This window comes from Lissotriton helveticus, chromosome 3_2 (genome assembly GCF_964261635.1).
Source record: "Lissotriton helveticus chromosome 3_2, aLisHel1.1, whole genome shotgun sequence".
In the NCBI taxonomy this organism is placed as follows: domain Eukaryota; kingdom Metazoa; phylum Chordata; class Amphibia; order Caudata; family Salamandridae; genus Lissotriton; species Lissotriton helveticus.
In genome coordinates this window covers 293,933,656-293,950,520 of record NC_136062.1, presented here as the reverse complement: position 1 = coordinate 293,950,520, position 16,865 = coordinate 293,933,656, and the positions used below count along the sequence as shown (strand labels likewise).

General features: G+C 43.7%; 1 protein-coding gene across 3 annotated transcripts in view; it reads right to left on the bottom strand.

The window, feature by feature from the left end:
* The window catches only part of LOC144826671 (uncharacterized), a 201,854-nt gene that overhangs the window by 43,548 nt on the left and 141,441 nt on the right, over positions 1 to 16,865 (bottom strand). For all 3 annotated transcript variants that reach the window (XM_078685266.1, XM_078685267.1, XM_078685269.1), the window contains one exon: positions 338 to 412. In XM_078685266.1, coding sequence (XP_078541392.1) covers positions 338 to 412 — 75 coding nt within the window. The remainder of the gene's footprint in view (positions 1 to 337; positions 413 to 16,865) is intronic.

Genomic DNA, 16,865 nt, shown 5'->3' with positions numbered 1-16,865 from the left:
TGTACTTAGCCCAGTTTGTATAACCATAGTAGGATGGCCCCAGGACAAAAGAGGGTCATAACCCCAGCTTGCCCCTCAGCCCCTCCAACAGGATCTGAAAATAAGACACTACGTAGAGCCAATAGCTTGCAGTAGATTTTAGACCAAAACAGCTTATATATCAGCAAGGCTGCACTTTTTGAGTATCATCTTCAACTTTTCTGCTGAGAAACCAATTATAATTAAAATGGCACAGAAGTAATTATATTAAGTTCCCCTTCAAAACAGTTTTTTACAGTTTTCTTATGTTTCTACTCAATGTATTGTATTTAGTGTTCAGCACAGTGGTCATATTTACCTATGCTTCTTGCTTCAGTTGTTTCTTGGAAACATGTATTTTTCTTATGCACTGGGCTTGGCATCACAGGACCTACTGATGGGGGGAAAAAATAATTGTTTATGTAAAATACAAAAAAAGCACATAATAAAAAGCGATGTAAAATCTGAACTGAAATTACACGTAAAGCCATGTAGTCAAGCAGCAAATTAGCCATAAAAACGAAAGTATCCTGAACAACTAATTTGGTTTGATCTATTGGATTAGGGATTTTGTTTTTATATTCACAAATCACATGCTTGCAATCAGAATGCTTATCTAATATGTTACTTGAATGTATTATTTTATTGACACTGGGCTAAGGTGTCATTGGTATTTGGACAACATTTTGAGTTGTAAATATCGGGAGACAGAAAAATTGGCAAAAAATATTGAGAAACAATAATATCGTGATGCAGAAATATCATCAAAAATATCTTTTTTTTCAGATAAGTAATATCATTGTTAAGAATATCGTTAATATTGTCTTCAATAATATAGTTGTAAAAAATATCGTTCTTCAATTATCTTAATATTTTTTAGTTCATATATACATTTTTTTGAGTTATTTTTGTTTGTATAATTGCTAATACTTTTAAATATAGTTTGTAATTTTAAGTGATTTACATTTTTTATTTAATTGTAATAGTCATTTATGTCATAGCAGGTTGCTAGGTTTGCTGGGGTATAGGGTGAGAAGTTCATTAAGTAATAATTAATTAACAATTAATAATTTATAATTATTTAATTTATTTTTAATTATGTAAATTATGTGATCATTATATTGTTTAGTTATATTTTAGGTGTGGGTTTGTAGGGATATAGAGTGAGAAGGTAAATAATGATTAACAATGAATTGTTTCTTATTATTTAATAGAAAATTACATACACCATCTAATACTGATTTATTTCAGTTACATTTTAGTTGCGCGTTGCTAGGTTTGTAGGACTAAGGGGTAGGACATTACGTAATAATTAATTAAAAAATGTATTGTTAATTAATTAGGTAATTGATCAATTATGTAAATTATGTTATACTTATTTATTTTAGTTATATTTTAAGTGTGGGCTGCTAGATTTCAAGGAGCATAGTGTTATACGTTATTTAAGTAATAAATACATTTAAAACAATCAAAATTAATCATTATTAAATTGTTTAAGAATCATGTAATTATCTACTTGCGTATATATGTTAGTTAATTAATAATGTTTATTTTAAGAATTTTATATTTGTTCAAAACTAATTGGGTTATTCAAATATGTAGTGTGTTTGAAGTGAAATACTTTCCTTACTGATGCTTAGACTGGAGTGAGAATAGTAAATGTAACCCCTCCAAAGTCCAATGCTTTCCCTACTGTTGTACAGACTGACTGGAGAGGGAATAGTAAATCTAACAATATTATTATTCTCAATATTGTGTCAGTGATCGAGTACTTTCTATATTGGTCACTAACTTACTTGCAGTTCATTTTAGTCCCTGTTACACCAGCGTATGGGCTTCAGCAAAGAGGAACAAACAAAATATGTAGTTAACAAATATTTAATGATGACTCTGATAGGCCCTATTGGTGGGTCTGGTCTCTGTGCCACTACTGGCCTTAAAAGCTATCAATTTACCTATAGGAAATACTACTTCTGGATGCCAACACTAGTAATACCATAAGTGGTACTGTCCGAATTGACAAAGGAGTAACTATGAACATCACAAGGAAGTTCATGTACTGAAGGCAAAGACAGAAAATAACCGAATTGCACAGGTGGCCTACTAATACAGGCATGTATTAAATCCGAGTTCAAAGTGTAAGGGATACAATGATCAATAGACAGCTTTGTCTGCAATGCTCCCAATTAGGCACCTTCAAAATGTGCCCTTGTCAAACAAATGTAAAAAAGTTAATGGGAAGGCATTTTTGTTTCAATAGGCACAACACATATTTTATCACTTGAAGATGTTTTTGTCCAAAGAATAATAGAGCACCGTTAGTAGCAGGGAGATTAATAAACTATTCAGTTCTGTTGCTGTATAAAGCAGGATGTTGCAGGATAAGCCCTTTATGAAGGCACCTTTCTTTGCCAAGACTTGTAATCTAACTATCCCATGGAATAACACAATGCTAGCCAATTTTGTTTACCACTTATCAGTTCTAAGGTACGAGTTCAGCTGCCAGGTTGTCTATTCCACCATTGTCAGTTAATTCTATTATCACATATTTTGCCCAGACCAACATTACTCCTGTCTTTAGGTTGGTAGAGTACATAATGGATGCCTGGCACTTTTAGAGGTCCACAAATCTCTCTATGCAGCAACTAATGATATCTGGACCACTGGGCTGCAGCGTCAATGTTTAGGAATGGTTCATGGCTTTCCTCCATAGTGCCTCTCTTTAGCGAGCAGAAGGAGCAGACAGGAGTCACACATCTAAGAATTTTCTGGTGGTCTAGACGCAGCCCATCTTAAAAGAGAGCGATTTTTTAAGATCTTATAATCTTTCTTTGTACAAATCTATTGAGTGTCAATGGACAAGTTTGATTTAGACTAAAAGCCAAACAAAGTGTTTTGAGGTGCAAATGTTTGCTTTACCTACATTCTGCTGGTATAAAAGGGAATTATTTATAGTTAAGGTATTATAGAGCATAATTCATTCTGCTTCTTGACGTTGTTACTATGTCATTAGCATGAACTGCATCACTTATTTCTTCATATGTACTGGATATGTTTGTTTTCAAATGTTTTTTTTTTTAAATATAAAGCCAAGGACATAACATTTCATTATATTCCCATTATTCTTAAAATCCTTTTACTGTGATTTAAATGAATGATATCATAATCTGCTTTTAAATTATGAGTTATGGCTTCACAAGCAGAAACTATAGAGACATTATTTACATTTGTTTATGCTTTTCTTACCACTCCACTGCTATTATCAATCAATAATAATGTGTTTCCTGTAACTCTTGCTGCTATGGAAATCTCAACTTGAGTTCCTGACAAAATAAAGTGTTGATTTTACTCTAAGCCACTGTAATTAAGTAGCAAGATTGTCAGCATTCTGGGGCATGGACAATACATATTATTTATGTGTAATAATGTTCAGTGGCAAGAACGAACCACCATTGTGGAGTGCAAATTGCCACTGTTACAAGTTTTCCACCAAGCTCCGATTTCATCCCAACCTGTCCCAGTGGATATTCTATATAAATATAACATTTGTTACATGGTCTCAGCTAGATGTACTGAGCCAATCTGGATATTAATGGAAAATATGATTTTTGCCAATATTCAATGCATTACAAAGCTAATTCCTTAAAATAACACATTTGATAAATATTATACAGATTAATGCCCATACACGAATCCATACGGTAGTAAATTAATACAATGAGCTACCTTACTTGACATCAGACGTGAAGTAAAGCCACAGAAGAAATCAGGGGAATTAAAAGCCTTGTCTTCATAATAGCACCCTAGCATCATAGCACTGCAAGAGTAATTTATTTTAACTAGGCGAGGTGAAAAATCCATGTCAGAGAATCCTTCTAATCACCGGAGTAAAAGGATAGCAGACTACAATAATAACTGGAGGTTTTGAGTTAATAATCCAGTGCAATAGAAGGTTGCAAAGAAAGCACAGCGTCTGATAATTATACAAATAGTGAAATATAGCTAGTTGTACTTTAAACGGATATCAGAAGTGACCAATGAGTTGGAGCGCTCATAGAGGAATGAGGCCAAGTTCTTTAATAAAGCTTAGCAGCTCCAAGGTGGCTTGCAATATATTTGATGTAAGTATGTGTATATGAACTATTAATATTTATCATATACAGTGCGGTGAGTTTTATTCCTTGTATTACAAGGGATCACTATCACCTCTACCCAAACCTCTAAATTATCTGTGTCTTGCTTCTTTTCTTAAAATAGATAGTATGGTCATTGATATGCAGTATAAATGAAGAGTCTGACTTGCTAAATACATTAATTCAGCTTGTACTATATATATTCGGAATGCATGAAAACGTACAAGTTTACACTTTTATTGCAACAAACTCAAGCAATAAATACATACACTCCCATCAAAGGTCCAGACAAAAAGAGCGATTGAAAAAAATAGCTCTCATTTCATTTTCTTTCACAGCAGTTACAATTCTACTCAGTGACCTGCCCTTTCACCTCCCGTCTACTGATTCTGGCAAGCAAAAATGCAATTTTCTTATTGCAGCTGAGCAGTAGTAGTGAAACTGGACTGTCATAAGAAAATCAGAGATTTTATTTTATACAGTACTATAAGATAATAGAGATGCACAACATGCACTGTTTCTTGAAAATAACATCTTAATTTTAGATTTCTTCTGACGCACCAACTATTCTGCAATACAAATTACTGAACAAGGAATTTCCTTCCAACACGAATCCAACTGTTGAAGGGAATGTTGGTGGTGGCAGATAGAATAGAAGAGGAAAGAAAACAATCAATAAAATACTAGCACACATGAACTGAAAGTAAAATAAAACCTACAAAAAGGGAGTCTGCAGTGAAAAAATAGCTTGTATACCGACTTCCATGCGGAAATATGAACATGGCAAAAATGCCAGCGGGCCGACTTCTAGCCTGGCAACTTCGACAGCAGCATGTCCAAACTGCTGTATCTGCATTGGTCAGAGGCTCTGGAAATGTCAGAATGTGTGCTATCGCATTCTTGAGACATAATTGAGGAATACCACCAGTTGTATGGTCATTGCTACAATTCAAGTGCCCCCTACTACTGAGGCTGTCGTATGTTTTTCACTTTTCAATAGGAACTGTTTGTTTGTTGGACAACATAAACATTGGGATGCTGCCAGGCTGATTCTGTGCACCCCCTAAGGATATGTTGGCTGACAGACCTGCTAGCTCACAGTGCCAACATAAGTACCTCTAGGCCTATCAAGGTAACCAATGGTTTGGGCAACCGCAGAACACTAGAATCCTGACTCCCCCGAGAATTGTGGTAACAGATATAGCACCTTTTAGCTCAGTCACTCATGCTCACTCAAAGAGATACACAAAAAATACACAAAGGGGTGTTTTCAATATTTATTGAACCACTGTAATTCTCGTATAAAAAATATATGTGCTGCAATGATTAATAGACAGAAGCAGATAAAAGTAATACAAGGACAGTGAAAAGGATGACCAATTTCACCATTGTGCTAAAACAGTGTGTGTGTATTTGCTGGCATATAAGTATTGGGTGTAGTGGTATGCACTCCCTAACCTAGTGGACTAGGGTGGGTGTTCTGCCAAGAATCCCCTACTGAGTGATCTAAATCCCATTACCTGTAGGCAAGGTATTTAGGTCACGGTCTTGGTCATAAGTTGGACATCCCTCCTCGCAAAGGGTAAACAGGAATCAGCTGGGCTGAGACACAGACGCAGCACCTCGCAATGACAGCAGAGTGCTCCTCTAATTGGTGCATAGGAGATCGTATGTATTTATAACAGAAGCTTCCATGCTTCTGGGTTGATGCTTCAGCCAAGCTGACATTTTTTATTGTCTCTGTGATTGCACAGTCGCATTATGGATGAATGATAAACAACATTTGCATTATGTGTATCAGGCCTTGTACTGGATGTTCACGGTGTCGTGATAGTATACTTCCGAAGTGGAATTGCAAATGTGTGGCAAAAGTCATTGTGTTGAAAAGAAGGCAACTTAAGAAATGTGTATATGTAAAATGACAGTGTTTCTTTCGGGCTTCACCTAGCAAGGTGACACCCACCCCTTGGACATAAGTCGACTAAAGCTATCTAGTATTAAGAAAGCTAACCATAGTAATGCTACAGCATGTGTTTATATAAAAGGTGCTAAAATTTAAAATATATTTAAAAAAAGGCAATCATATAGTTTAAAAACCAAAGCACACAGTATGCCATTGTTAAAAAATAGAAAAGTGAATAGAAAAAAAACAAATTTAAAAGGAATTTAGGATATTGAATTTTTTTCACCAAACAGAATAGCGAATTGTTTGTGTTAGGCGGTCTAATATTGTCACGGTTATGCAGGTTATCGTGTTTCTCAGTAGCTTCATGTGGAGGAGACTCACCCCACGATTTACTTTTGTCTTTGGTTTTTTTATTATCCAACTTCTTCTTTGTACAAGATTCGGATGCCTTCTTAGAGTTATCCATTTCAGAATTACTCTTTAGTTGCGGTTTACCAGGTCTGGCTCCCATATTTTTCCCACGGCGTAGCATAGGTTTCTTTGATAATTTTAAGCAATTTATGATGCCACCTTCCGATGCGCAGAGGTACAACTGATGAAAAAACCTTCCGGATCCAGTCTGACACTTGGGGGATAATTCTAAGGTAAGGAATCTAGAACTAATGTCTTTCTTTCAGATTCCCTCGTCGGATCCCTTGGGGAACAGAACCCCTGTGCACCGTGTCGACTTGTAGTTGCAAAGGCTTGTTGGCTTCCCACCTCCAAGATCTTCGGGCTCCAAGTAGCCCCCAACTTCAAGCACCTTCTATGACCAAGATCTTCATACTCCATGCATCACTTGCACCGTGGACCTGCATCTTTGTGAACTGCTTGAGGTCCTCTTGCGCCTCCGGCCTGTGGGATTTTGTGACGGTCTTCCTTGATTCCAGTGGGATCCCTTGATTGCTCAGGGCCTACTTTGCCTCCCCGTGCTTGTGGTGAGTCACTTGAACCTTGCTGGCCCCGACACAGCACCTTTTTCGCTTGCCACGTCGTTTGCAGTTGCCAAGCCTTGTTGGTGTTCCCTATGGACACCGACCCCTTAACTCTCGTGTTCCAATGTGGGACAACTTTTGAACGACTCCTGGTCTTCCACAGTGTCGCTGGGTGCATACAGCTGCAGCTCCAAGGTCACGTCAACTCTCCTGCAACACCCAACATCAGTGGGCATTCGTCTTTCGTGCCTCCTGGTCACTCCTGAGTGGCATAGACTCTGTCCCCACTGCTTGCAGGAACTTCACCTTTGGGTTCATCGGAAACTTTCACCTTCTTCACCTGAGGCATATTTCTGAAGTCCTTCATTGAGTTCGACCGCAGTTACCGACACCACTTCGCACCTATGCACCTGGCTTCCCTGGTGTAGGTATCCTGGTTCCTAGGTATCCACAGGTGGGGTGGTTCTCTAATCTTCTGTCTTCCATAGGATTTCTTCAGGGTCCATTGGAAAGGGTCCTTCTTTAACCCATTCCGTGCTCGCGTCAGCCAATGGCTGACGCAAACACTCCCTCCCTGGTGCTGCGCACGACCGTTGAACGACGCAGCCCTGCCCACCCTTCTATCGCCCGCACATTCCACCGCGGTAAACGGGTTAAAATTGCAACTGCGACTTACCCATTGACTTGAATTGAGAAAGCGGTCGTGTTCTCACTCTGCACAAGGCCTCAGTGGGGTTCCTGATTACTTACCTCAGGTGTTTTTTTGGGTCCCCAGCACTTCTATGTCTTCTGGGTATAGTTTGCATGCCACTATTTTAGTATATGGTTTGGTGTCCCGCTGGCGACCACTGTGTATTCGTGCTACTTACCTCTTTTATCTCCAAAGTATTGTGTGCATTGTGTATAGCTCCGGGTAGGAGATATTTGTATGCATTAGTGAGTGTCTCATAATAAATAAATACAAATTTAATACACTGTGTGGTTCTTTTTCACTTAATCTATACCAAAAAGATAAGGTTTTGGTAAAACAAGCTGCTTTACACTCCTTCTTGGCTAAGCATGAAGGCTGCTCTCCACAGCTACCACTTAGAGAGCTTTCTAGGGTTGTCTAAGACCACTAAAATCACCATGAGGGTTGTCTGGATTAGTGCAGGGTGCCCACCACTTACATAAGTGTGCACCATATAGTAAGCCAACCTCCAACAGCCGAGCTGCTACTTTAAAAAAAATAATGTTTTAGCTCTTTAGTTTAACATCTGCCAAATATATCAGACAATATTAGACGGTGCACAGTTCGAAATATATCACGTCCTTACAGTATTCAGATATGGCCTGGCCGCCATTCCCCAATGCTCTGCATAGAATTATCTTTTTGCTTAAGTTCTGTTTATTGAATCTTCTAAAAAACATTATAATAGAAATGCAAGTGAGAAAAAGGGATTTCGTTAGGTAATTACATAGCAGTAGTAGTACACTTAGGACGTCATGTAAGCATTCAAACCCAATTGTGGAGTCTTCTAGGATCGAAAGAATTCAAGTTGTATTAACATTACTCATATTACAAAGCATTATAGGGTAAAGTCCTCTGTACCACTGACTTTGGTTACAGCCCTGTTACCAAAAGAGAAGTCAAAACATTTATCTCTAAGAACAATAGTTGTATCTACATCATCACATGTAATGAAAGCTAATTGGGAAGCAGCTTAATTAAGCAGGGAATTAACACCTTCCATGCTCATGACGAGCTGAGCTGGGCAAATTCCCCTGCTGTGCGAGCGTTCTAAAGAAACAGGTGTGGTCATAACGAGCTCAGCTCGTCATGAGCACACGACCACCGTGGCTCATGACGAGTTGAGCTCGTCATGAGCACCGGGGCGCTGCCCCCAGCACAGCTGGGGAATATGCCCCGCAGGGAAGGGGTTAACCAGTATATGCCTTACATGTAGTAATTAGCTATCAAGTATCAAGTGATGCATTACGGATGACAGCAAGTTGCAAAGAAATGGGAATAGTTAAAGGGTGCTGACGGGGACTTGTTCTTTCAGGTATGGGTCAGTTCGCTGTTGTATGCATGTGATCATATAAGGCCCAGGCAAACAAAGAGCCCAAAAAGGCCTCAATGGGGCCAGGGAATCATCAGCTACTTCCGTTTGATGTGTTGTTTACAAATCTAAAACATGAAAACATCTAAAATATTGAAGAGAACCGGGGGTAACCAGAAATCTATAGGATTTGAGGAAGGCTAACCAGTTTTGTTAGAAGGGTTATCAGGGACATTCCTTCATCCCTATGTATACTGTTCGCTAGGAAAGGATGCCACCATCTGCCCCTAGCCTCAAAGGATCTCGTTGGGCGATCTTTCTAGAATATGGGAGTAGAGAGTCCACAAAAAGTTGAAGAGCTTGCAGCCTAGGTGGGACATAACGGGCATGCGTGGTCTAGGAGAAATGAGTGATAAGTGGTTGCCAGGTATGTGTGAATTTGGCATCTGTATGGGCGAGGCAGGCTGTCAGGAGTTCCATTGTCATGACATGCCATAGGCGTAGGAACCAGGCAGATATCGGGGGAGGAGAGGTAGTCTTCCAATGAAGGGCTATAGTTTGTTTTGCAGCCCCCAACATCTGCTTGATAAGGCGCCAGTCAGAGTCCGTCATGGCTTTGAGTTGGCTGGTCTCATGCCCAATAGGGACACCACGGGGGAGTTTGGGATAGGGAACCCCAGTGTCTTTGATGTGGCTTAGAACCTCTTTCCAGTACACCGTCGCAAACGGGCATGTCCACCAGATATGGATAAAGTCCCCTGTTGCTGATTGGCATCTCTAGCAGAGGGGAGAGAGAGCAGGGAGGATTTTCTGTAAAAGTGCGGGGTGTAGTACCAGCGAGCCATTAGCTTATATACCGATTCACGCCAAGTAATGCTCTTATAAATTCTAGGGATGTCGTGCAATAGTTGTTTCCAGTTCTGCTCTATGTCCATAAGCCATTGTTTTTGGTATGTATGAAGACGGTGGGATTGCGAGTGTTGTAGTACTTGATAAGGGCGAGAAATTAGACCACGTGTGCCTTCAAAGGAGCGAACTAAGGACTCAAAGGCCGTGATCGGTCTGGTGGCTTCCTGTATGTGCCAGGGAGGGAGCAACCAGTGGCGGAGTTGATAGTATTGAAGTCTGCTGGCCTCGGTCATATGGACGGATTGTTTACATTGATCAAAGGATTTAAATTTGTTTTAGATAACTCGGCACTCTCCCTGATTCCACTCGGGAAATGCATGTGGTTGTAAGGCAGAGGGAAACAAAGGATTTCGGGCAATGCGTGTGTTAGGTGAAGGGAAGGTTCTTAGGCCTCTGGATACTGCGATCTTATCCCAAATCTCAAGAACTGCTTTTGTGGGGGTTGCAGCATACGCAGTGCAGGATCTGGCCGTTCTGGAGAGCCAAGCCAAATACCACAGGGGTCTGCAAGCAACTGCCTTGCCCATGTGGAACCAATGCTTTTCACTCTCACGTACCACCCATTCAGAAACGTATTGGAGATGGGCCATCAATCAAGAGATTAGGACACACTAGCCCTCCGCAGTCGAAGGGCATCATAAGCACTTTATTCAAGAAGTACGGATGGCCTTTACCTCAAATAAAGGAAGTTAGGTGATGCTGCAGGCTTTGGATATCTACCTGAGGGATCCGGGAATTGGCTCAATACCGCATTGAGACAACCCAACTAGGAGAAAGGGAGTTTTCCCAGCATCGTAATTCTCGAATTTCCAACAGACAGGCCAGTTGGCCTGGGTCCAGGTGGAGAGCGATGGGGTCAAATTGAGGTCCAAATAGCGAATTGATTGGTCTGCCCAATGTATGGGGGTAAGGTGTTAAAGTCTCTGTAGATCCGAAGTGGGGATGGTGAGATTTAGTGTGTGAGATTTTGAAATGTTGATCTTAAAACCTTAGGCTATTTCCAGGGAGAGGAGAAGTGAATATTAGGCTGGGATAGACTTAGCCGGAGCGGTAATTGAGAGTATTAGATCGTCTGCAAACAGGGACACTTTATGATCATGGCCCCCTAAGAGTATGCCTATTAGGTCTGGCGATCGGCGATCTGGTGACCCTGCGGCTCAAGATTGGGGGCGTAAGTTGGCCATTAATTTGGAATCGAGCTACAGGAGAAGTGTAAGGGGCCATAAGCTTAGAGATTATTATTGATCGTAGCCTATTTTGTGGAGTACTGCACAAAGAAACTGCCAGGCAACACGATCAAAGGCCTTCTCCTTGTCGAGGGACAGCAGACATTCAGGGATGTCTCGCTTTTGGACCTTTTGAATAAGATGGGCAATTCGCCGGACATTGTCAGCTCCCTGATGGTGGCAGATGAACCCCACCTGGTCGGGATTGATCAGACCTGCAGCGAAGACCTGACCTTTGTCCCGTTCGGATGTGGCCCAGGTGTTGTCCAAACGTTTGATTTTAGAGAGATGAGCTTTAGCAACCTGGGCACAGACATAACGTGCCAAAACAGCCCCCACCTTGTCTCCCCCCAGAGAATCTTTGCTTAAGTGACATAAGGGTTTGTTCTGCTTCATTAGTGCAAAGTAGTCTCAATTGACCCCTGAGCGTGGTAAGCTGTTTCTCGAGTGTCATCGAGGATGTGACATGATCCCTGCGCTTCAAAGCCTTAATGTCATTAGTTAAGCTATGTTCAACCAGGCGGCTTCTCGGGAATGGGCGATGGCTATAGAAGAAATAACACCTCGGATGGTTGCTTTAAAAGCATCCCACCGTATGGCTGCGGGCGATTCCGGGGGTGTGTTCACCTCAAAGTAAGCCAACATCTCCAGACAGACTTCTGCCAAGTCTACTGGGTCTCGCAAGACGTGGGGGGGGGAGGCGCCATCTACCGGGGGCGTCATATCGTCTACCCTGGACACGGAAGGTCACCACCACAGGTGCGTGGTCTTATATGGATATGTCTGGGATCTCTGCTGAGTCTAGGGATTTAATTAAGGAGTGTGAGAGGCAGTAATAGTCGATTCTTGAGTAAGGACGGTGCACCTGAGAGAAGAAGGTATAATCGCGTTCGTCCAGGGAGTGAATACTCCAGGCGTCCATCAGACCAACCTCTGTGAGGTCCCTCTTCAAACAGCTGACATTGCCCCTGTTGTCTGATATGAAGCGGCACTAAGTTCTAGTGTGGGGTCCAACACCATGATGGAGTCACCTCCAAGAATAACCACACCAGCTGAAGAGTGTAGGTGATCTTTCAAGAAGGATCTGAGAAAGGCATCTTGCGTCTGGTTTATTTATTTATTTATTTTGCATTTCAAACCAACGTGTCTTGATAACACAGTAAACAAAGGATACTTTCCCACTTTCATGACATTACATTTGCAGTAATTACTAACAGTCTTACGTTCCAAGGTAATACAATAGAGTAGACAAGTAGCACAACCTATCAAGTCAGCATCATTTCGTGTTCTCCCACAATCGAAGTGTTTAACCAATATTATACCCCCAACCACAAAGTATCACTAAATATAGCGGTCTTTCACATATCCCCATGCTTCAAACGGACACCCTATGGGGCGATCGTATATGCCAAGGCGCGCCACGGAGTGACTATACCACGTAATTATATATACTCAGTGTGTCTCACTCACCCTCAACAGCCTCATTATCTCCTTCCTTAGCAGCTCTATGCACACTATACAGCGCCCAAAAGTTCTTAGGCCTATTGTAGGGAGGGAGGATTTCGCTAAAGTACTCTGCTTGAGTAAAGCATATCAGATGCCCATTAGGCCTTCGTAGGCAACGGTCCTTTTGACCAACAGATCGCCACTCTGCGCTTGGCTATCATCAGCCCGATGTCCACTAACCTACGCATCCCTGTGGGCAAAGGTTTAGAGTAGCCCAGCAGCGCCAGGGCTGGCTCCGGCTCAAGCGCACGCCCTGTAACCATTTCTGAAAACACACAATCCCAAAATGTCGCAACCCCCAGACCAAACCATGCCAAATGCATGAAGTCAGCCCCTGCTCATTGCAACGCTCGCACCTCGATTCTTCCCTCAGACCATACCTGCAAAGTCTCTCCAGGGTGTAGTAAACTCTATCGAGATACTTGAAGTGTATCAGCCGGTTGTCTACCGTTAAGGGAAACTCTTTTTGTGTTAGTGCAACAGTATGACCACACATAGCCTCATCAATATCCTTATTCAGATCCCTTTGGCATCTTGCGCCTGGTTGGGTGCATAGATAGATTTTGATAAGGATCAAGGGTTGAGCGCCCAATTGGATTTGGAGCTTTACATATCGTCCCTCAGTGTTCCATGTCACTCGAGAAGTCGCTCCTCCCAGTCTGGATCTACTAAGTATGGCAACCCCTGCTGTTATGGCAGTGGCCAATGCCCTGTAGTGGTGAGGATATTTTGGGTGGGCCATGACCTGGAGAGTAAATGGGTTTCCTGTAGGAAGATAATATCAGGTTCTTGGAAGAGTAGGTATCTCCGCAGCTGTTGTACTTTATTTGGAGAGTTGAGGCCCTTGACATTGAGGGTAAGAAGTTTAATTGACAGGTTTGTGGTCATAGTGTCACTGGGAGTGTCTGGGGAGGTTGTTGTAGTCATGGGTGGAAGATTGGTACTCTCCTAGTAAGAAGAGGTAGAACTTGTGAGGCGAGTGATAGGTATTCCCAGGGGAGACATTGTGCATGAAGGGGTGCAATAGGATTGGCATCTCGGGCTCGCCCTGCCCCCAGTGTATGAAGGGAAGAACAAGTGCTGACGCCAGTGGAGAACGGCCCTTGTCATCTGAGTCTGTTCAGATTTGAAGGAGCCGTTTCACTTCATGCAATGAGTGGAGAGTTTGGCACTTGCTTTCCATTGAGAAAATCAATGCGAAGGGGTGGGCCCATTGATATTTAATTTGAAAATCCCGTAGTTTGCTGTAATAGGCTTGAATTCTTTAAGACGATGGAGAGTGACCGGGGCAATGTCCTGAAAGACTTGAATGGGATGGCCTTTGTACGTCAGATTTGTTTCTACCCATACCTTCTGAAGGATGGCTTTTTTTTTCTACAAAGAAATGTAATCGGATGAGGATGTCTGGGACAAATCCCAGACGGTTCCCGGGGCCAGCAACTTGGTGCACTCTGTCAAGGGCCGGTGGGGAAGCATTATTGTCTGCTCTGATTGTGTGTAGAAGGTCAGCGGTGACGGCCCTAACATCTTTTCCCTCTGCTCCCCGCGGGACCCCCTAAAGCAGAGATTATTTTTAACTGCTTCCAATTCCTAAATCTTCTTGCTACAGGTTAATATGTTGGTCCTCAACTTCAGCCAGTCTACTCCACAGGCTCTCATGGTCTTCCGCATGGGTGTCTATCGTGCGTTCGAGGTCGTCCACCTGGCCTCCAATTTCAGTGATATCTTGTCGGATTTCTCGTAGGCAGCATTTAGAGTCGCTTGAGCTATCTGATTTCAGCCTTGATTTCTTGTAGAAAAGAGGTTAGGAAAGCCTGCGTAATCCGTGCCGCCATCAGTTCTTTGACTGAGTTGGAAGCCTTCGGCGAGTCTGAGGTAGGCTGGGGAGTGGATTTCAACCATAGGGATGCCACTGGATTGTCTTTAGCTGGAGTAGGGGCTGAGTCTTTGCCCGCTTTGGAGCGCTGCTTGGCGGAAGACAGCTTTCCCTGAATGTTGCATATCACAGGAGAAGACCCAATATTAAAGGGAAGGAGGTGCTGACTTTGTGGCCGGTAGACCTCCCAGGGAACGTTATGGACTAACCGCAACAGAGTAGTTGAGGATTAAGACTCTATCTTTGTCAGCGAGTGGTCTTGGGCGCCGTAGGCTGTCTGGAACCCATCCATGTCTGTGGCAGTAGTAATCCCCAGAGATCCAGGAGAGGGCCCAGGGGGAAGGCACCAAGATGCTGAACAAGGAAAAGGAAAGATGGATAGAGTCAATGGGTTGACTCTACAGTTGAGATCCCCTGCACGGGAGCCAGAGGGTAAAACGTAAGTATGGAGGCACACAGGGTCCTGGGGTGCAAGTGCAGTTTTAAGGCTTCGCTAGGTTTCAGACTGTAGGAGGAAATGAAGAGCCAGGTCATCAGCGAATGTACATAGGCATAGTGAAGATCCTTAAGCTCAGCACCGGATCTCTGCCACTCCTCACGATGCTCACGCCAACAGTGCTGCCAAGAAATCCAACAGCTTAAGTTTTAGGCGGGCCCCACCTTAGGTACGGTCCCACTGTGCAGTCACCACAGTCGGTTCCTCAAGCCCCCGAGAGAGATACAGCGCTGAGATGTCACAGCCAGACCAGGGAGCAACAGACACAGCCAGCAGCACGCTCCGGGCCGTGCGCGGAGGGCAAAGACAAAAGCTGCACGTGGGCCCTAGCCCTAGCCGTACACAGTGGTCAAGAACCTGGGAGTGCCGCCATGATATGTGCTCGATTAGAGTTCAGCGGGAAGCACTCTATCTGTAGTGCCTGGGCCAAGATCAGGAAGCATCCCCAGACTGCCTCAATAGTTATGCAGCCAGCAAGTTAGTTGAACTGGGGCAGTTAGGGCCCCGCAAGTAGAGGAGGCACTGCAGGGCCCAGCAGGGGAGGGAGGGTTGACAAGGGCCCTCCGCTGTGCGATCTCCACAGCCAATCACCCTACCTTTAGGCAGCTATTCCACAGGGCCCCACCGCTGCACAATCCCCTCAGCCTAACTCTCGACCTTTAGGCAGCTATTCATCACTCCTCCGTCGTCACCCAGCACAGTGGCAAGTTCCAGCTTTCTCTATCCACAACAGGTGGGCCCGTTTCTCCCCTGCAGGGAGGGTTCCAGGCCAAGGTGAAAGGCCCGTAGCAAAGGAGTCCAGGGAAGGCCCAGCAGTTGGGGAGAGGGTGGGGGAGGGGGCAGGAGGACCCGCTGCGCGATAGCCGCAACCGATCCCTCTCCCCCGTGGCAGCAACCGGCGTCAGATGCGGCGTTTTCCCACACAATTGGGCGACATTTTCCCCATTTGTGCGGGGGAAAAACTACCCTGGCGGGTTGCGGGAAATTAGGCGACATTTGCCCTAGTGTGCGCAAAATAAGTGGTTGTGCGGCGCCCACAGAGAATCGGTAATAGGGCCGTCAATCATTCATAGCGCGAATGCGCTACGTATGAGGGCCCTGGTTCTTGTTGATGACCTGCCCCCAGAGAGAATGGACCAATGGTCTTGCGAGGGGGCAGGCCTGTAATCATTTTTTTTGTTACTTTTCATTTGCTTTTCTGGGCGCGCAGACCCGGGCAGGAGCGGGGGGAAGACCTATGAAGAAGCCCTAGCAGCAGCTGAGGTCCGCGGGTCCGAGGGTCCGGGCTCGGGAGCTCCTGCAGTTCCCAGGTAGGAACCTTTTAGTGTCCAATGTAAATCACCCCAGGAGACTATAAGGAACACAGCACAGCGCGCGGAGCTCTGAAGTGGGAAACTCCGCTCATTAGAAACATGTAATGGAGGTACCAAGAGGGTTGTAGGGAGGGCCAGGTAGGTTACGAAATGACAGGGTTTGGGACGAATAGACAATTAAGGGTGGGCCAAATACTTTTTCCAAAAAGTCAGATTTTATCACGATTGGCTAAGCGGGATGCTCTGCAGAGAGGGCCTCTTCAAAGTTTTTGGGGGAGGTGGGTGGGGGACAGCCATTGGGGGTGGGCAGTGTCTGACTTGGTTGGCCTCTTGGGGTGGGCAGCCTTGGGAAGGGCACGCTTTCTGTAGTTGCCAGTCTATGCAGGCAGGGCAGGTATACCAGGGTTTACTGGCGAGAACACCCAGTCTTCTGATGAAGAAAACCATGCATTGGCATCTGCCCATT